Here is a 21,807-nt window from a genome sequence, read left to right as displayed (position 1 = left end):
TTATTTTCTAGTAAACTTAAATATAGCACAACTGCACTGGTGTAAGACATTATGGAACCTGAAGAAATGCCTAAAACCTGTTGAATGATGAGTAATACAACATGGGACATGAAATGCCGATGGGATGGGTTTATTTCATGAGCTGCTAAACAAATGTATACCTTCAATGCAATTTAAGTCTTTTGGATAAAATCAGCTGCCAAATGCATAAATGTAAATTTAATTAAATCATTCATTGTGTAGCTTTTCCTGCTACACCATGTTTAAAGTTTATGCCCCGTCCAACTCAGAAACTTGGGTATCAAAATATCCCGGAGCCTCCCAGTGGTATACGACTTGAGAGGGCGTTCATTTTTGTCCAATTTCTAACTAGGAAACTCGTATTTACAATAATTCCGATTGGACGTTAAGGCAGCAAAAATGCACACGCAACGCAAACAGGCTATATGCATTCAATTCTATTTTAGTTCTTTTGACAGATTCTTTGCTTTGCAGATACAGAAAAGCAATGGCGCAAAACAGCGTCAGAAACCTTTTCTGTTATTATGAGAATTTTTCAAATATTTTCAGTTCGTTTTGAAACTAGAGGCACAGATTAGATTAAGACGGACCTAGGTAATCAATAACACTGTGCTCAGTATATCTTGTTTTCCAGTAAAAATAACTAAACATCTTTTAAACCAGAAAAATTCACATGAGAAATGAAATTGCATAAGATAAGTGCATTTTGTTCCATTTGCAGTTTCTTTTACCCGTTTTAAGCATAAACCTCATTAAATGCATTATTTATTTTATTTTCTAGCAGTTTTGCAGTGTAGGAGATAAAAATCATTATTTAGAGCACATTCTTGATTTCCATTTTTTTTTCTGAAGGCCTATCCATCTTTTCAAACTGCTGATTTTGCAGGGGTTTTTTCTACCATGAAAAAAAATGTCAATGCAAAATAGGCAGATACATTAGAAACATCCACATTAAACACAAACGTCACATCGTGGCACATTATGGAGTTTTTTTTATATTACACTTTTCCATTGAGGCTGCGGCGTGCTTAAAACATCTGCAGATATGTTTTTATATTTATTTTGTTATTATTTTGTGAATATTTACTAGTATTTTTTTTAAAGTAAATAAATGACCCCTCCCTCAAACTTTCACTTTGCTGATAACTTCGGTTATCTGCTTCAAGATTCGCTGACATTAGCTCAGTTTCATGGGGGAATGTTTTTAAAAAGTAAAGCTGTGTTTGAAGCTCTGAGATTCTGTGTAGTTTAAACATTTTGCTGCATAATGATGATACTGGATCCATTATTAATGGAGCTGTTCCTCTCTCAGCCTTTTGAGCAACAGACCGGTGAGATGGTATTAGCTCTGCTCTCTTCGTTTCATTTAAGCCTTTTCACACATAAGTTCTAAATTCCCAGAATAGCTCGGTCAGCAAGAGTTGTTTTTTATTTTAACATTATATAATATTGTGTGTGTGTGACATTAATATTCAGCATGATTACTCAAATGTATTGTACAATTATTGTACAAATGTAAAGATACTACATACTATGCCAAAAAAGTAACTGTAACAGATTAGTTACATTTATTTTGTAATTAAATTGCATAACGCCTTTACATGAAACTTGCTCCTCCCCAACACTGAGTATTGCATAATTACAGTCTACTAATACTCTAATGACTGATAGTTGACATGTAGTTGCAAAGTTACTTATAGTTAGTAGAATGTCTTAACGGACCATCGGGATAGTGTAACCAGGCTTTTAAATCAGGATGTCAATAAACCTTCTATTGTGTCTTTATATTCCTTTATATTTATTCATAACATAAAATGTAATAGAGGTTTCAAATTACTTATTTTCAATGATGACAATAAGCTACTGTTGGAAACAGACATTGTGATTGTCTTCTTGTGATGTATATCTGAGTTGAACAGCTTCTCGATCTAAAATATAATGTATGGCGGGAATTGATTTTGTCGGTCGGGATTTGATTGGATGGTTGGGGTTTGCTATTGGTCGATTTTATGTGAGTGACAGGTTGTCCCGCCCTCACGCCAGTAAACATGCCATCAGGGTCAGTGTTAGGGAAGGGGAAGGAAGGGAAGGGAAGGGGAAGGGGAAGGGGAAGGGGAAGGGGAAGGGGAAGGGGAAGGGGAAGGGGAAGGGGAAGGGGAAGGGGAAGGGAAGGGAAGGGAAGGGAAGGGAAGGGAAGGGAAGGGAAGGGAAGGGAAGGGAAGGGAAGGGAAGGGAAGGGAAGGGAAGGGAAGGGAAGGGAAGTTATTTTGATTAAAGATTATGAGGGCACATGAATTAAAAAAAAATGATGTGCACGGATAAATCATTTCTAATAAATAATGCAATATTCCATTAAAAATGCATTAAAGAGGTCAAAAACAATGCCATTATATCTTTAACATCATTGGCCAAAATGGAGGAATCTGTAAATAACAGCCTTTTTCACATTACAAGATGATTTACCTTTAGATTCAAACCAATGTCTGACTGGGTATCTATTTTGTAATTCTAGTCTGGCTTACCATAGCTCTATCCCTCCAAAGACAGTAAAAAGAGTGTACTAAAATGATCCCTGTGGTGCCAAATATCTGTCAATGTCCAAATTTCTAATAGCAACACATCATGTTCTTATTGATTCAGGAGCTGCCAGGAATGTCATAGACTGAGAGTATATTAAAATATTGAATATTTACCACAACCCCTGCCAACCTCCTGTACATGTCAAGACGTTAGATGACAAACCGCCAAGATGTTACCGGGCAAGCCTTGGGTGACTTGCAAATTGTAAAATTCAGATAAGATTTTTTAAATTCATGTTTGCCTGTTCTGGGTGCCTGAACAGTATGAAGGACCTTAAAAGCAAGATGTTTGTAATACTTCATGTGTATATGTTTTTAGGAACAGTCAAGTATACCGTCCATAGAATTTGGTCTTGTGCCACTGATCTGCTATCAGTGTTACGCCACTAAATCAATATTAAAATATTTTCTCTGTGATGCTAGACAGAGATATCTGTGTACATGTCAGCATTGCCTAATATGTGTGGAAAGGTTGTGTTTATATATAGAATATTATCCCTCCAAAGCAATCATTATGTAGCACTGGAAATACACAATGCCAACACAATCCAGACAAAAGAAAAACACTAACATTACTGTGGGGTAAATAAGACTCGAATGACCTCCACCTTGAACTGAGGGGAATATGAGCCAGCCAGCATTACCTGGTGGAAGGATGAAACCTGAAAACATGAGCCTTACTGATGGGTAAGAGTGTGTTGGGGGATTTTACACCAAGACAGCACATTTATTCAAACATATGTGAACACACATATAGATGAGGATTCAAACTGAGAGATGAGGCTTGTAACTATCAAGAATCTTTAATGGCTTACAATAGCATGGAGAATAAAAAGGGCTCAACAATCAATGAGGCAGCAAATATGTAGGCATACACAGCAATGACATGAAAGTAAAACAAATAACCTGGTGGGCGATAAAAATCACACAGACCTAAATGAAGGAGGAACGAGAGTCATATATCTTTAAATGACAATATATGGTTTTGAACACAATGGTTCTCAACCAGGGGCCCGGGACCCATTACATCCAAGGGGGCTGCAGGATGATGTATAATATTTTAAATGAACATATTATTTGTACAATTAATTTGAATAATATAATTAATAAAATATAGCAAAAATACTGGAGGAAATATCTTATCTTATATGAGGGGTATATAAGTTAAGTGCCTTCAAGTCAAAAATATTGAGAGCTACTGCCCTAGCAATTAACCCTTCGCAAAGACCCGCCCCCCTTAGTTACTGTTGCTATGTCCGACAAGCCATGGCACTCTAACGCCACTCTCACATCTTCTCACGCAGTGAAAAATACATTGCGGAGCAAAGAGGACACTGACAACACGCCGATAGACAAGACGACAAAGCGCTTTTGGTATGAAACAAAGTCTCAGCTTTCAAATGTTGTAATTTTTTAAGAAATTCAAACAATATCGCTTTGTGGCTCTTTAATGTGCCGTGACAGATCACTGTAGCACCTCAGTTCAAGCGACACGTGAACCAATCATCTCTTCCTACTAGTTATAGCACAACAAATATGAATGAACATCAGAAGGTATGCAGTTTCAACCACAGAAAGACGTCAATATACACCATTTTCAAGTTAATGTCCACCGAAGTTAAAGGAGTCCTATTATGCTTTTTCACTTTTTCAACTTTAGTTAGTTTGAGCATAAAAAAGATCTGCAAGGTTACAAAGCTCAAAGTCCACTCCAAGGGGAGATATTTTATTTATTTATTATAATTTTCCTGAAGATTATAATCTGTGTGATGCACATTTTACAAAGAACAGCAGACAGACAGAGTGCAATGCAGGTGATATGCACAAAAGCTTCTCCTGAAAGACCATTCCCATTTTGTCGGGACAATCTGTTGTTTATGGATCACAACTTGTAAGTATGTCTTATTATCTGTAGTTGCGTTTTAAACTAACAGTTCCAATAATAAGCTTTATGTAGTTGCTATGATAGCTATGATGTAATGTAAATAAAGGGCAAAGCTTTGCCTCTGCTAGGATGCTAATATGATAAAATGGTGGATAGCATCGTATCTATAAGAAAAAAAAAAAAAAAAAAAAAAACCACTCTGAAACGTCCAGTGAAATCCGTGCAGCATGATCCTCTTGTTCGTTAACATTGTCAGGGTCTGAATCGGGCTAGAAATGGTTTGAAATTGATGGGTCAGTTTGCTTGTGAACAAAACTTCCGGTGAAGGGTGAATTGCAGAGCAATACTAAAAACACTTAGAACACTACATCAACTGCATAGCAATGCCCTGGCAACCACTCATAACACCCTAGCATTGTTTTTTGATTTTTAAAGTGTCCCTCTTATGCTTTTCCGGTTATTACCTTTAATGCAGTATGTAACATAGCTGTTTGTGAATGTAAAAGGTATGCAAAGTTCCAAAGATCTCAGTGCACAATAAATAAAGCTTTGTCTCCCAAAAGAAAGAACCGATTCTGAACCGCCTGAAACGAGTCGTCATGTAATTCCAGTCTTCCTACTCAAACCTATGTAGATTTGTAACACATTGGCATAATGCAACCCTATGCTCTTCATTGGCTGCCTGTGAACAACATCTACTTTGACCCACCTTCAAACACTGTAGTTGTAGTTGAGGCCTGTAGGAGTTTGATTCATGTTGTTGACCTGTCAAGAAGATGCAGTTTTCTGTGCTGCGAAAGCAAACCCACTTTGCATGCACTTCCAAAGGATGAGGACTCGAGCTCAAGTTAATATGGTAAAACCAATGCCATCATTACTATTCATATCTGTGTTTAAGAGTGCCGAGGAAGCCTCCAGTCCAGAGCAGAAATTCAGCTATGGTAATGGGTGTTTTGTTTCCGTCATGCGCTGTAAGCGGTCAACCAATCACAACAGACTGGGCCATCTGACCAATCAGAGCAGAGTAGTCTCTCAAAACCACTTCAGACACTCTGAAAAAAAGAGGTGTTGCTGCAATGTACGTATATTATGGGAAAATTAAAGTGGTTTTGACCTTGGATGCATGTAAACCTATGCAGGAGACATCTAAAACAAAAGTAGGAATCTTTAAAATTAATGAATGAAAATCATCTAAATCCTATTTGTATTTCAATCATATTATTTCTCTTTCATTTTATATACGTCCTGATTCACAATTTGTTGCATTTGAGAAGAAACGTAAAGTGACCATTTAATGTGTTGAGTGTGTATCGATCTATCATTTCATGTATTGATCTAACTAAAGTCGCTGCTGTTTACCAAGCATTTGGGTGTACACACAGCCAGCAGATGGAGAGAGAAATTACATGTTCTCTTTAGACTGCACTGAGCTGCTTGGCATGCTTTCAATTAGACAACAACAACATAGAGGAGAACTAAACTAAAGCCTGTGGATATGTGTGTTTATTAACCTGCTAATCATTTCACGATCATCCGTCATGGATACTAATAATTATCAAACCTCAGACTACATACACTCACCGGCCACTTTATTAGGTACACCTGTCCAACTGCTCGTTAACACTTAATTTCTAAGCAGCCAATCACATGGCGGCAACTCAGTGCATTTAGGCATGTAGACATGGTCAAGACAATCTCCTGCAGTTCAAACCGAGCATCAGTATGGGGAAGAAAGTTGATTTGAGTGACTTTGAACGTGGCATGATTGTTGGTGCCAGAAGGGCTGGTCTGAGTATTTCAGAAACTGCTAATCTACTGGGATTTTCACGCACAACCATCTCTAGGGTTTACAGAGAATGGTCCGAAAAAGAAAAAACATCCAGTGAGCGGCAGTTCTGTGGGCGGAAATGCCTTGTTGATGCCAGAGGTCAGAGGAGAATGGCCAAACTGGTTCGAGCTGATAGAAGGGCAACAGTGACTGAAATAACCACTCGTTACAACCGAGGTATGCAGCAAAGCATTTGTGAAGCCACAACACGCACAACCTTGAGGCGGATGGGCTACAACAGCAGAAGACTCCACCAGGTACCACTCATCTCCACTACAAATAGGAAAAAGAGGCTACAATTTGCAAGAGCTCACCAAAATTGAACAGTTGAAGACTGGAAAAATGTTGCCTGGTCTGATGAGTCTCGATTTCTGTTGAGACATTCAGATGTTATAGTCAGAATTTGGCGTAAACAGAATGAGAACATGGAACCATCATGCCTTGTTACCACTGTGCAGGCTGGTGGTGGTGGTGTAATGGTGTGGGGGATGTTTTCCTGGCACACTTTAGGCCCCTTAGTGCCAATTGGGCATCGTTTAAATGCCACGGCCTACCTGAGCATTGTTTCTGACCATGTCCATCCCTTTATGGCCACCATGTACCCATCCTCTGATGGCTACTTCCACCATGTCACAAAGCTCTAATCATTTCAAATTGGTTTCTTGAACATGACAATGAGTTCACTGTACTAAAATGGCCTCCACAGTCACCAGATCTCAACCCAATAGAGCATCTTTGGGATGTGGTGGAACGGGAGATTCGCATCATGGATGTGCAGCCGACAAATCTGCGGCAACTGTGTGATGCCATCATGTCAATATGGACCAAACTCCCTGAGGAATGCTTCCAGCACCTTGTTGAATCTATGCCACGAAGAATTGAGGCAGTTCTGAAGGCAAAAGGGGGTCCAACCCGTTACTAGCATGGGGTACCTAATAAAGTGGCCGGTGAGTGTATATTTCGAATTGAGCTTGTGATATTCTTTAATTAAGAAATACAGGAGAAAGACCATTACCATCTACATTCTGCTTTTCTTAGAAATGAAGATTTTATCACTATTATTCAGGCTGGATAAGTTGATCTGATATAAACTCTAATCTGTATGCATTAACAGTTCTGGCCTAATTGCTTTGTATGATACTGTACATACTGAGACCTACTGGCATGAGAGTTGCAGACTGGTGAGAGCTTTACATTCACCAGTCTGCAAATACTGGCATGAAGGAATAGAAAACTTCCTCTTCATTATTGTTTGCTAGGGTAAATGTCAAAAATTATTACACAGATCTGGAATACTTATTACTCGACTTCATTTCACAGCCAAATAATTCTGAATAGCGACCGCTGACCTTGAAAACACTGTAAAGATGACCATATCTCCGGGAAACCAGTTACCTAAACAGTTGTCCTCTGTTTCTCCGACCTTTCTTTCTTCTGACATAATACAAATATTTCAATTCATATACTGTATATATATTATTTTTATTTTATTTTTTTAAATATCTTCTTTTGTGTTCTAGAGAAAGAAAGTCACACAGGTTTGGAATAGCATGTAATTTAAGCAAAATATTGAAGAAGAAGAAAAAAATAGAATTGTATACAGTGTATGACGTGTATATAATTGTAAAATAATAATCTAGACTTTTAATTCTAGATAATTATAATCTACATCTGATCTTTTTTAAATATTTTTTTTATAAAGATGATTAAAAACATCTGCACCTTTAAGGTTTGGTTGAATGATTATTTTGATAGAGTGAGAGTAAAGTTATATTTGTGCTGAAGTGACCACATATATAGTATGAAAGCTACTTGCCATCAGTAAAGGATAATAAGAACCGGGAAAAGACGATGACAACAACAACTCAATTTTATATAAAAGGATCCATTAAGCATCAGTGTGCTGTGTCTCAGAAACGAAGATGCATGCTTTCATCTCTTTACCAGGAACACTGTGGGATTGGAGTAATGGAATAATTCTAAGAAAAATTATATTAGAAGGGAGTTGCAACTATGTATTATACACAGGGAATTACAGACCAAACCATAGGACTTTGCAACACAATGATAGTAATATTTTATAACTCTATGAGTCATTCAGGAACATTAAATGATGTTATATACAGTATCAGTAATTTATGTAGGAAAAAATTTAAAATCTAAGTTTTATGGCATTTCTATCTGAATATAGGCTATATATTTAATGTTTGTTAATGTTACTAACAAGTTGATGTCATTATTGGCAGATCATAAAAATGACTCTCAGCCCAATAATAAATACAACTTTAACAAAGTAACTAAACCTCAAATGTATAGAGTCTATAAAAAATTAATTATGGCAGGGCAGTAGTTGTGTCTGGTCGGCATACTGATGGCTTTCTCTCTCCATTTTATCTCATCCTTAACCCCTTGGGTCAACAAAAGGGCCTTGGGCATGGGAAAACATACTTAGAACACTGGTGTGTGTGTGTGTGTGTGTGTGTGTGTGTAGGGGAGGGAGTTAAAAATATTTTTTGCCTATACAGCAACATTCTGACATACAGCAGCTGTAGGCAGCATAACCATCAAACCAAACCGGTCCTGTCAAAGAGTTGTGTAGCCTCTTCTACAAAATATGTTTCTGTTAACTCTCAAGTAAAACCTTGAAGTTCCACTCTAAAATATGACAAACAACCTTATTTGTTAATTAATGTAGATTTCACCCATTTTTGGGTGAACTATCCCTTTAAGATGCTAACAGGCTAACAGCTTACAGGTAGAAGGAAATTAACGTCAGATGAGTAATGCACATTAATTATCTAAATGAAAACATAATATCATTAGCTGATCAATATATTTTAGTAAAAAAGGGGGAAAAAGGATGATCCACCTCCTTCCGAAATCTGCCATGGACCCATATGCTCTTTCATGTGTATTTCTAAAAGATGTCTACTGCACAGCAACGAAGCCCATAGACAGACAGATATACCTGTCAGGTTCTTGAGTCCGAGTTGTTTAAGGCCGAAGTATCCATCTCGTCTGTAGTTGAGAAAGATGGCCAGAGCGTAGCGTCCTTCATACAGTTTAGTGCCACGGATGATCCGCAGGTTCTCCAGAGGAAGATAGTCAAACTGGTTCAGAGCCACCAACACATAACCCGTCACCTCCCGGATAGACTGCGGAGATACAGATACAATGTTTTCAGTTAGACACGATTAACAATTTAAGCAGAACATGAAATTCAAATGATCTGTTTTGTGAAATGTATAGCTAAAAGTGTGCTTGTGAGATCTTTCGAAATTATTCATATCTATCTCACGGAATATAACATCTCCTTAGGCAGAGATTTGTCCTCTACTTTCGGTTCCACAAAGACTCAATGCCCTCGGTCATCACGGCGATTGAGCATCACCAAAAGGACCCCCAACGAGACAGCCTTGATATAATTTGAAGAGATAATGGCCCAAGAGAGCGCTGGACCCTCCCTCTCCACACCCACATCAATCATGTTGACATCCAATCACTGTTTCACACTGCGTATCATTAGCAGGCACAGAGGACAGGTCTATTTCATGCAGAAGAAGTGAATGTGATATAGCCGTTCTGATCGGACACACACATACTGCTGCTGTAGTCACGGAAATCCATCTGAAGAGCTGACCAAGCACACGGTGACAGCTGTCACCTGCCAGTCACGCGCACTGGAAGGCCAATGAGATCATTTATATACTGCTGTCTTAAATGCCGGATTCTGATTGGTCAGTCACAGCAATTAATAAAATGCCTGCTTAACATTTACCATTAAAGGAATAGTCCACCCAACAAATATCAATTACTCACCCTCATGTCATTCCAAACTTGTATGACTTTCTTTCTTCTGTGGAACATAAAATAAATATTTTAAAGAATGTTGGTAACCAAACCGTTCCCCTGTGACTTCCATTTTATTTTCAGTCTATAAAATGGAAGTCAATGGGAACCGAAACTGTTTGGTTATCAACATTCTTCAAAATATCTTCTTTCTATTTCACGGTATTCTAGTAGAAACGTTTTTTTTTTTTGGACATACAGCAAGGTAATACCATTGTTAATTGGTAATACACATGGGAATTTGCATTGGATGCAATCACTCTACTGTGATAATATTGTAGTAGTTTCTGTCTTTGTATTAGTGCCTTTATAAATCAGTCAAGTTTTAGGATAATTATTATGGAGGAGTCCATTCAATTCAGGCCATCTGCATCTCAAGTAATAGTTGTTAGTAGATGAAGTAGTCTTACATCAAGCATATCTACTAGTGTGGGCAGAGAGATTCGCATTGTCCTAACGTGACACGAGAGACAGTGAACAAAGGATGAATTCTGTAATTAGTAATTAGCTTGATTATACCTTTCATACAGGCTGACTGATGAAGAACAAATAACACATCAAAGCCTCACACTACAGGAAAAAAAGAAAAAAAACTTGTGCCCAGAAATTTTGCACCAATGCTTTCTTTTTTATACTATATTTACCATTTTGGCGTTGTACATTTTCTAATAAGTTCAAACACATATTACATGTTCAGTAACATCCACCAGTGTCACTAAAGAAAATACACACCAACACAACACATTTAGAAATATTATTAGATAGAAATTTAGATGCAAATATTCTCTTTGGAATCAAAAACTGATGAACCATTCACAAAAACTATCAAATTGCATTATGCAAATAAATAAATAAATAAATAAATAATACCTAGTTCTAGCCTGAAACTCAGATGGCTCTTATTTCCTAAAAATGATCTTACTGATCCCAAAACGCTTAAACTGTAGTTATATAAAGCACATATACGTATAAAACAACACTACACATTTTATGTTACTCTCAAAATCTCACTGATGTTCACCTTTATACCTAGACATGTAATATTCAAAGCCTGGGGTTTTGTAACACTGTTTAAACATACATTACAAACACCACTTGACCCAAGCTCCGGTCACACACTGCAAAGACACAGTAGAAAAAAACTCAGATATGTGTAGCTCAAATAGCAGTAATGTACCAACTGGAATCCCAGAAATCAAACTAAGCCAAGTTCCAAACGCTCGCTTACATTATCCATCTTTATTTTTCTTGCAGGCATCATTAGATTGTAAAACAAACTTATCCCCCTCTTTAGTTCTGGAACCATACAATTATAGTGTCTGTAGTATTAATATTAGATATTTTGGAAAATGCTAAAAACGACACTCTTACAAGTACAAATCTCACACAACAACCAAACATCTCTGCAGTTTGCATTTTAGTCTTGGATTCCTGCACTAATAGTGTGCAAAAGAAAAAGAAAAAAAAGAGCAAACACAGTATTCTACAACACTTACTGGAGGTGAGCCAGCAATGCTGACTCGTTATCATCAACGCTGAGCGAATGTGGTAAAGATAAAGCTGAGCGGGCAGCAATCACTCGTTGTGAATTCCAGCCCAAGAGCAAACAATATAAATGTCAATGTTAAATGCAATCTATTTGTTCCACTTTAGCAGCAGGTGACATAACACATCTGCTTGATCAAAACCATCTGTGACAGGGTAGATATTAAAAATCCATGTAGAGAAACAATTCAGTTGAACGTCTGAATATCACGAACACAGGAGGCTTCACCAAACCCTTGTTATAGGACTTTGTCGGAGGATCCGTGAGTGTTAATCATTATGACCATGTTGATTTTAGACAATCTCCATTTAAGAGACCCCACCCCAAAAGGAGTGATCTCACCTCAAAGCGGCTTTTATAGTCTTTTATTGGGATCGAAAGCAGTGAAGCTCAAAGTTTACTTTGTTTTTTACACATACTGTGCAGTGCTAGGGTATGCGTACAGTGAAGGTTTGCCTGGATGTGTCCATCTTAGTGTACTAGAACGCTGCCAACTCGGGTGACGTCATTCCCAGCTATGACATCCCTCGTTAAACCCCGCCCCTTTTTACAATCAACTACATTCGAAATTCAGATCTACCTGCAACCAATCAACAACCGATGGATTGAACTAAGTCTCCGCCCTACATTTTTAATTTCTGATAATCCATTTCATTTGGATTTACATCACAATAGGGAAGAAATGATCAGTTGCTAATTCCATTACATTGCAATTTTAAAGTCTTTAAGATCACATCAAAGTCTCCTTTAAGCCAAAGTCTCCTTTAAGCCAAAGTCTCCTTTAAACCTTGACTCACAGTAAAATACTTCATGTTTGTGGACAAACACACGAAAAGCCTGAGGTTGCTTTAAACAATTATGAATGTACAATGGACGTGATTTAAACTGGTAGCTTAAACGGTCAACATGTCCCCTTGTGATGCAAGGAAAGATAGAGCCTTATTCAGATAAATGGTGATCGTTCAATTATAATTCGCTTTTATAGCCATACCTTTTAATATAATGGCAATCATGGGAATTCCTGGTGCCTGTAATTGCTCTCAGGAAATTATTTCACCTCTGAGACCTTGCCACAGTGCTGTGTCGGATCTAATAAGAAACTGCGGAGGCTAGAATGGGAAACAACAGTGGCTTTCTAAAATAGGACAGAAGTTAATACTAACTGCTGATACGTGATCAGTTTTGCCCTTTACTTTCAGAAGGGTTAAGATTAAGTGCAACCGGGGTCAGAAACTGCATTATAATACCCTCTGAGCAGGAATAAAATCACGGCCTTTATTTTATTTCCACATTAGCTTATGCAACTTATTAGGACTTCACATGGGATGTGTGCAAAAACTGAACGATCTATTATCTAGATAGCTACACTACAATTCAAAAGTTTCTTATGCTTTCCAAGGGTGCATTTATTTGATAAAAATACAGTAAAAACAGTAATATTGTTACAATTCATATAACTATTTTATATTTTCATTTATTTTAAAATGTCATTTTTTCCTGTGATGGTAAAACCTAATTTTCAGCATCATCACTCCAGCTTTCAGTGTCACATGATCCGTCAGAAATCATTATAATATGTTGATTTGCTGCTAAATATATTTGTGGAAACCATGATGCATTATTTGAAATACAACTCTTTTGTAACATCTTCACTGTAACTTTTGATGCATTTCTTTAAAAAAAATACTGACCTTAACCTTTTGAACCGCTTTTCTAAAACAAAATTAATTGCATTAAAGATTCAAATGAGACAGAGAATCAACAAAGAGATTGAATCTAGAACACTCTGACATTAGAGTAATGCTAAACCAAAAACGTGATAAAAAAAAAAAAAAACACGGCACATAAAAATAGGTGAAGGTCATTTTCTACTGAACTTTTTATTGACTCCATCTGATGTTGGATAAAAGTATCACAATGCATTGTGGGATTGCTATATCTGTTAGGGTTAGCCAGCATATATTAAAAGGCTGCTTTTTGTGTCAAGAAGCAATATAAAATGTTTTTTTTAGGTATGTACATAAGTTTATAACCAAGCAAATGTATAGCCACATCACCATGCATGAACTCCAATAGTAGAGGACAAGCTGTTGGCCTGCAGTTGCCAGCAGCATCTCAAACATCAGCTCACCTTAGTCATCCTCCCATCTGTTTACCCACTAATAAGAACACAACTCCACACCGCTGCAGGGCGTTGGACACAGAACAATCCATCATGCAGTTCAGTTCATCCTGACCCTATCTATTTATAAATGGCCTTTGCATTATCACAAACTGAAGAGTTTAACAAGCCCTGGTCTGTGCTCGAATATTTGCTGTAGGAGAAACATCCTTGAAATGATACAAATATTACCCCGTTTGTAGATACATTTTTTTTTAAAAAGCAGGAAAGTAATAATAATTTACTAGGAAATCCTAGGCTGGATAGCAATAATGGTTTACCCAGCAGGCCTGTTTCTTGTCTGAACGTAACTTTTGAAGAATGAAATTGTTAGAAAAACAGTTTTTAATGCCAGTGAAACTGAATTATTAGCTTTGTTCCAAAACTTTGTGAGCTGCCTAGTAAGACAGCACAGGCACACTTCCAGTTCAAAGGCTGTTCCAAATGAGAGGCGACTTCTAAGATATTGCTTATGTACTTTGTTTTGACAAAGAAAGCATCGTATCCTTCGCAGATAAGGGAATCCCTTAATGCACTGCGATGAGCAGAGAAAATTGAAATACTGAGAAATTAAGATTTTAAATATACGCTAGCCTCCGCAAAGTGCATTAAAATCGTTTAATCAATGAATTAATTATTAATTAAAGGGATTCGTACCTGCGTCTGTTCAGCATCTGAATTGAGTATTCAGACAGACCATGGTATAAAATAAGTAATAAGAATAGCTAACAGTATAATAATATATAAGATCAAAAGAACAGCATTTATTTAAAATATAATTTTTTTATAATGTTTGTAACTTTGTAATAGTCTTTACTGCCACTTTTGATCAACTTAATATACCTCTGTGCATAAAAGTATCAATTTATTAAGAAAAAAAATGTGTGTATGTATTTGTATGCCCCTACAGGGGTATTAACATTGAAGAGGCTGATTCATTGTTAAAAACATGTTAACGTCAAACTCTCAAAGTCAAAGTCTCTTGTAGATTGGTATTTGAGATGCTGCCTATGCAGAGGGTTCAAAAACCGGTCACGTATGAGGTTCCATCTCTGTTTGGATGCTGTCATAGAAGACAGCTGTCTATATTGGCAGTACGCAACAAGGCAGCTCATTAAATGTTGGAGCAGAACCATTGTGTCACATAAACAGGGCCATACTACTACTATGGCCGTTCATGTCGAGTACGACAAACTGCTTCCCGTTTTGAGCGTCTCTCTTTCAGAAATGACTTGTAGGCCTCCTGAGAGTCCCTGCGGCCGTTGTTAATTGCTGTGCGCCATTTGGTTCTGTCATTTGCAATTGCCTCCCAGTTGTCCAGGTTGATGGAGAAAGCCTGAAGATCCCTCTTAATGACGTCTTTAAAACGTAGATGGGGGCGACCATGTTTGCGGGGGGCATTTGCCAGCTCGCCATAAAGAAAGATTTTTGGAAGGCGAGTGTCATTCATTCGATATATATGCCCAGTCCAACGGAGGTGGCGTTCACGAAGGATGGTGTACAGGTCACTGGAACCAGTTCTCTCAAGTATGACAGAGTTTGGCACATGATCCTTCCAGCAAACACCCAGTATGGAACGAAGGCAGGGAAAATGGAAGGCGTTGAGGCGATGTTCGTGCCTCCTGTATGTTGTCCATGTCTCACTTGCATATAGTAAGGTGCTCAATACACATGCATGGTACACACGGACTTTGAGGAGCATTGAGAGGTTCTTGTTGTGCCAGACACGCTTGCTCAATTTTCCAAACATTGATGATGCCTTCCCAATGCGCATGTCAAGCTCTGTGTCAAGGTTGTTGTTGTTAGATACGGTGGAACCCAGGTAGGTGAATTTGACTACCACAGATAGACATGTGTTGTTAATGTATACTGTAGGGTTTAGGGTTGCAGGTTGGGCAAGAATAACTGTCTTTTTAAGACTAATCTGCAAACCAAACTCTAGACATGCAGCAGCAAAAGATGAGCAGAGTAGTTGTAGATCTGCCTGAGTGGGCAACAAAGGCAGCATCATCAGCATAAACCAGCTCATGTACCAGAATATGGCGCACTTTAGTCTTCGCCCGCAGTCTGGCCAGATTGAACAGCTTTCCTGAGCTGCGGGTATGTAGAAGGATACCCGAGTCATCAGGGAAGGCACGGCGTAGTAGGGCAGAGAAGAATATTCCGAAGAGGGTAGGAGCAAGGACACATCCCTGCTTTACCCCACACCTTATCTGGAACTCGTCAGAGCGAGTGCCTTCAGACTGTACAGTTGCCTTCATGCCCTCATGAAACTCAGTGATCACCTTCAGTAACTTTGGAGGGCAGCCAAGTCTTTGTAAAATGAGGAAAAGTCCAGATCAACTAACGTAGTCAAAGGCCTTGGTCAAGTCTACAAACACCAAGAACAGAGGTTTATGCTGTTCTATACACTTTTCCTGTAGTTGACGGACACAGAAAACCATGTCTGCTATGGAGCGGCCAGCACGAAACCCACACTGGGTTTCAGGGAGGATACGGTCAGCAAGGATTTGTAGACGTGGTAGAATAATGCGAGCAAATATCTTGCCAGCAAGACTGAGCAGAGATATTCCTCTGAAGTTGTTACAGTCTGTACGGCCCCCCTTGTTTTTATAGATGGTGATGATGTTGGCATCTCTAAGGACATCTGGGAGATATCCACTGTTCCAGCACATCACAACCAGATGATGTAGGACAGAGGCAAGAACATCACCGCCTGCCTTATAAGCCTCAGGGGGGAGGCCATCAGCTCCAGGAGACTTGTTATTTTTCAGTGCCTTAATTGCAGATTTGACTTCCTCGATGGTAATGTCTGCATCCAGATCAGACATAGGGGGGAGCTCAGGAATAGCAGCAGTTATTGCCAGTGTGTTGGCTGTGACAGGCTGAGCATAGAGAAGGCTGTAGTGCTCTGCCCATCTCGCCAATTGAGATTCCATATCGGTCAGAAGTTCGCCTGATAGGGAACGGAGTGGAGAGGATTTTTTAGGGACTGGGCCCAAGGATTCTTTCAGACCTTCAAAGACACCTCGGATGTTTCCAGTGGACGCACTTAACTCAATACGGTCACACAGTGTGCTCCAGTAAGCCTGCATGGCTGTGCGAGTGACCCGTTGGACATTGCGGCATGCCTGCTTCAATGCTGCCCTATTTGAGCGAGTGTTATGCTGCAGATAGGACAGTCTGGCTGAACGCTTAGAGTCAATTGGAGGTAGGAGCAGGCTGGCATAGGTTTTGAACCAGTCAGGCTGTGATCTGGATCGCTTTCCAAAGATGGAAAATGCAGCCTTTGTGGTAACAGAGTGGAAGTGCTGCCAGGCAGCCGTGATATCCGCATGAGGAGGTGAAGAGTCAAAGCTGGAAGCAAGTAGTTCCTGGAACGCATGCTGCGACGCAGGAACATAGGTTGCAGAAATATCCAGAAGAGGAGTAGGCTTGGGCCTTGCGTAATGAAACTTGCTTGGGACCATCCTTAATTTACAACGTAGAAGGGCATGATCAGTGTCACAATCTGCTGAGTGCAGTGATCGGCAGTGTGTTACTTCTTTCAAATGCTCACGCTTCACCAGTACATGGTCAAGTTGGTGCCAGCGCTTAGAACGTGGATGACGCCAGGTGACTTTAGAGGAACTTGAGCCCTGAAAGAATGAAGAGGGGACACAGAGTTTGTGGGTGCTGCAAAGTTCCAGTAAGCGCTGACCATTGTCATTCATGTTGCCATATCCATGGCTTCCCAGAATATCAGGCCATGCACTAGAGTTAGCACCCACTCTGGCATTAAAGTCACCAAGGATAATCAAACGTTCGGTTGAGGAGGTCTTCTGAATAATGGAGCTTAGTTGATTGTAGAATGATTCCTTTACATCTAGTTCGGAAGTCAGCGTAGGGGCGTAAGTGGCTACGATTGTAACTGGGCCACAGTTTGTGTGCAGGCGCAGTGAGGAGAGACGTGAGGAGATGGGCACAGGTTTTTCAACTGAGGACAGTAGCTTGTTTTGGATTGCAAAGCCAACCCCGTGCATTGGTCTGTCACCATCTGGGTATCCGTTCCAGAATAAAGTGTAGTTTTTTTCCTGGACAGTCAGCCAAGTTTCACTCAGGGCAGCGATGGAGATGTTAAGTCGGAGTAGTTCTGCATCAATCAGGGCTGATTTACGAGGTGAGACGCAGTCCATGTCAGAACTAACGCCAAGAGATCGCACATTCCAGCATGCGATGGAGGTATATGCGACAGTTGCAGGATGACGACCAGGTCGCGCCTGCCGTACACGCGAACCTTGCCGAGCAACGACAGCACTCTTAAGGACAGAGTGCTCCCGAGTTGCCAGTCGTGGAGGCTGAATATTAGACGTCATAATAGAGAGATGAGATGCTCATAGTAGAGAGCACCCGGGCAAAAAAATTTAAGTGAAAGGATGCTCGCCCAGGTCAACCTTCCACCTCTGGACTCAATGCTACAAATTCCAACGGAACACAGATGTGTGACGGTTGGTGTAGTTATGAGTTGCCCCGCAGTGACCAGCTAACTAGGTCTATTGCCCCGTGACCATTGGCGAGGTGCTCTTCTGCCGGGCTAGCAGGGTGGACTGGATTTCGTCTGGTCTCTCGCCTTTGACCTGTCTGGCTTGCTTGAAGCTACCAGGGGTACAAGGCCCCCGCCAGCATAGCTCTCAGGGTCATAGAGACTCACAAGCTGTTCCGCCACGGCAAGGCACCAGTCCATAGAACAGGGCCATAAACACTTTTGATCAACTTAATATACCTCTGTGCATAAAAGTATCAATTTATTAAGAAAAAAAAATGTGTGTATGTATTTGTATGCCCCTACAAGGGTATTAACTTTGAAGAGGCTGATTCATTGTTAAAAACATGTTAACGTCAAACTCTATCAGAGTCATCTGTACGTAAAGTCTCTTGTAGATTGGTATTTGAGATGCTGCCTATGCAGAGGGTTCAAAAACCGGTCACGTATTAGGTTCCATCTCTGTTTGGATGCTGTCATAGAAGACAGCTGTCTATATTGGCAGTACGCAACAAGGCAGCTCATTAAATGTTGGAGCAAAACCATTGTGTCACATAAACAGGGCCATGGGATAGCAGAAAACTGGTGAAAAGGCCACCTAAATCATGCTGTGACAGTCAGAGTTCTGCAGAGATTAACACAAAAATGTATGCAGGTATTAATGAAATTCATTATCAATTTAGAATGTGGGGCTTCCATAGCTATTCTATGTAGCTCGGTTGAGTTACCATAGTAAAGCAGATTCACAGTTCTGGTTCATAGTCTGGGATATAGGAGGTACTATTTGAACATCTATTCTATTTATGCACAATTATATGGCTAGTTAGCATTATAAAATACTATAAAAAAAGCTTTTGCCCTAAATAATCCTATCATGAGGGAAACAAACAATGCCAAACATCTAATATTAATAAATCAGCTAATGATTAACACATACAAAATCTTGCATGCATCTTAGAGCAAGGAACATATAATGATCAAAACATGAATACAACACAAACAACTGCTAATGCTGTAGCATTGCAATGAGTTAGTGAAGTGCAAGCCTTAACAAATGAGTCGCTTGAAGCTCGCAGTAACACTCAGCCCTGCACTGAACCTGCCTAAACCTCTCACAGTGAAAGAGTGATAATGAGGCAGAGCTGTTAGCCCATCACAGTGATTAATACTTCCTCTAACAGACCTACTCTCTGGACAGTATATCACTGAAAACCCTTCTTTCACATTTTATTCCAGTGTGAAAATGCAGGCTGTCTAAAACCGAAGAGCAGTAATCCAGGAGTCGAGTGGCTTTTTGTCTCTCTCAACATTACAGGCTCCGTTTAAAATCTCTTGTGAGTGTGCAAGTGGCCCTTACACTGAGAAACACAAAGCTGTAGATAGGAAGGGATGAAGAAAACATATATAGATGTTTTGAAAATTGAGACAACATGAAAATGCATTCCTGCATGGAGCCATAAACACCAAGTGAATGGGTTCGATTCCTAGGGAATGCATTAATTGGCAAAATGATATACATTGCAAAATACATTGAATGCAACTCAGGGTACTTTTGATAAAAGCATCTAGCAAATGCATAAATCGCTTGATGTATAGCACAGTTTTCCCAGACTAGAAACACTGTAAATTTGAATTATGTAAAAATAAAGTCTATTATTTACAACAATATTATCATTATCTGCTTTGCACCGTTGGGCCGAACTGTTCTAAAAATGGCAAGGAGCGGTTCCGGTTATATATCTACTATAGATTGGTCGGCACAGCATGGTTACAAACCATTGGCCTGCATGGAATTCTCAGCACAAACCGCTATTTGAATGATTAATTAATTTAAAATAAATCTGATCATCCTCCATTTCGCCCTTTACATTTCATATCGTCTTGTAAACTCTTGCACACCTCTCTTTTTGGTGATCTCAGTCCTGCCTACAATCTGTACAGAAAGCTAATTTGCGATTTTAATTTAAGTAAAAGTACTGAAGCTTAAAAAAAAAAAACCCCAAAATATAATATATTAAAGTCAACATGAAATGGTGTTTGCAACCCATTTGTATTTTGAAATATTTCTTTGTAAAACAGTATAATCAATTAATTCAGGAGGCTGAGATGGCTTGGTGACGTCAGCCAAATGAAAAGTTATTGATGAGAAACATTTTCTTCTCTGGAAAAAAAATGTGCACAGATTAATCATGTAAAACAAGACCAGGGATGATTATTAAGAATGTAAACAGGGTCAATTTTTATTTAATGCTGACTTTAAATGTGTCTAATATAAGCAAGCCAACAAAAAATGATGCAGACAGAAAAACATGGTGTATACACATATTGCTATGTTCACAAGAATATGTTTCATTACCCTTGTTTATTTCACGTCACCGTTAAAATATGTATTTATATATATGATTATCTCCACAGAAGCTTCATTTTCAGACAAATTATGATGATTGTGTTGACATGACTGGAAGGAAAAACCTACAAAAGAAAATGTTATACTACTTATTCCTTGATTCCACATTCTAACCACACACACAAGCACTCTTGATTTATATCTGATGCAGCATTGCAATTATCAGCGAATCTAATTAAATTTCATATTTCAATAGTTTTACATATTGTGAAGAAAAAAACAGCTTGGGTGAATATTTCAAGATGAGAGCAACTTTGAATTAAAAACAGACATAAAATGATCATGTCAGGTTCATGTCAGGGCTCGAGCCGCTCGACAGTAAGGATTGCCTGATGGCCCGTGGCCAGCGTAAGCGACGCTCCAGACAGTTGACGGGACTGTCACTGCCCGGTTGGGCCAGTGCTGAATCGTTTATCAATTGCAGGTGTTTTTAAGCCTCGCCAATTTAAACATTCAAGCGCAAGAAGATGCTAAAAAGAACCCGTTTTTGCTTATTTTTTTTGCCCAATTCAAAAGAACAGCAAAAAGCATTTGAGGTATCATTAAAGGAACATGCTGGTTTTCAACACAGATTGTTAAGATATGACAGCACTTATTGTTGATTACCACAAAAAATAAATGTAACTTAATTAAAACAAAAACAATAAAAAGTCTGGATTCCAGTGAAGCACAATGGCAGTGAATCCATAAATATTTACATACCATTTCAAAAGTATAACCACAAGATGTAAACAATATACATGTAAACATGATCTTGAAAGATAAATTGCTTTCCAATCTTTTAAGAGTAAACTATAATACATTTTACTACTCTGTTAAAGCTCAAATAATACAAGTTTTAACAGGAAAATGAATGTAAGTGTTTTTATAAGCCTTACACTTATGCTTTTAATTCTTGAGAGAAAAGTAATATATATATATATCATTTTTGAAAAAAACAAAGAATAATTTCAATTCGCCTTTGGCTAAGCCACACCCTAGAATGTAGATTGACCAATCACAGCGCAGC

The 21,807-nt window shown here is 38.8% G+C and overlaps 1 protein-coding gene across 1 annotated transcript in view; it reads right to left on the bottom strand.

Moving 5' to 3' along the window:
* The window catches only part of si:ch73-383l1.1 (receptor tyrosine-protein kinase erbB-4), a 219,642-nt gene that overhangs the window by 60,708 nt on the left and 137,127 nt on the right, over positions 1-21,807 (bottom strand). The window contains exon 3 of the mRNA XM_056258704.1: positions 9,282-9,468. Coding sequence (XP_056114679.1) covers positions 9,282-9,468 — 187 coding nt within the window. The remainder of the gene's footprint in view (positions 1-9,281; positions 9,469-21,807) is intronic.

The sequence above is a fragment of the Rhinichthys klamathensis genome, unplaced genomic scaffold (genome assembly GCF_029890125.1).
Source record: "Rhinichthys klamathensis goyatoka isolate OS25496 unplaced genomic scaffold, OSU_Roscu_1.1 h1tg000157l_1, whole genome shotgun sequence".
NCBI classification, from domain to species: Eukaryota; Metazoa; Chordata; class Actinopteri; order Cypriniformes; family Leuciscidae; genus Rhinichthys; species Rhinichthys klamathensis.
The sequence above is the reverse complement of the archived record's forward strand: the minus strand, read 5'-3'. Positions and strand labels throughout refer to the sequence as shown.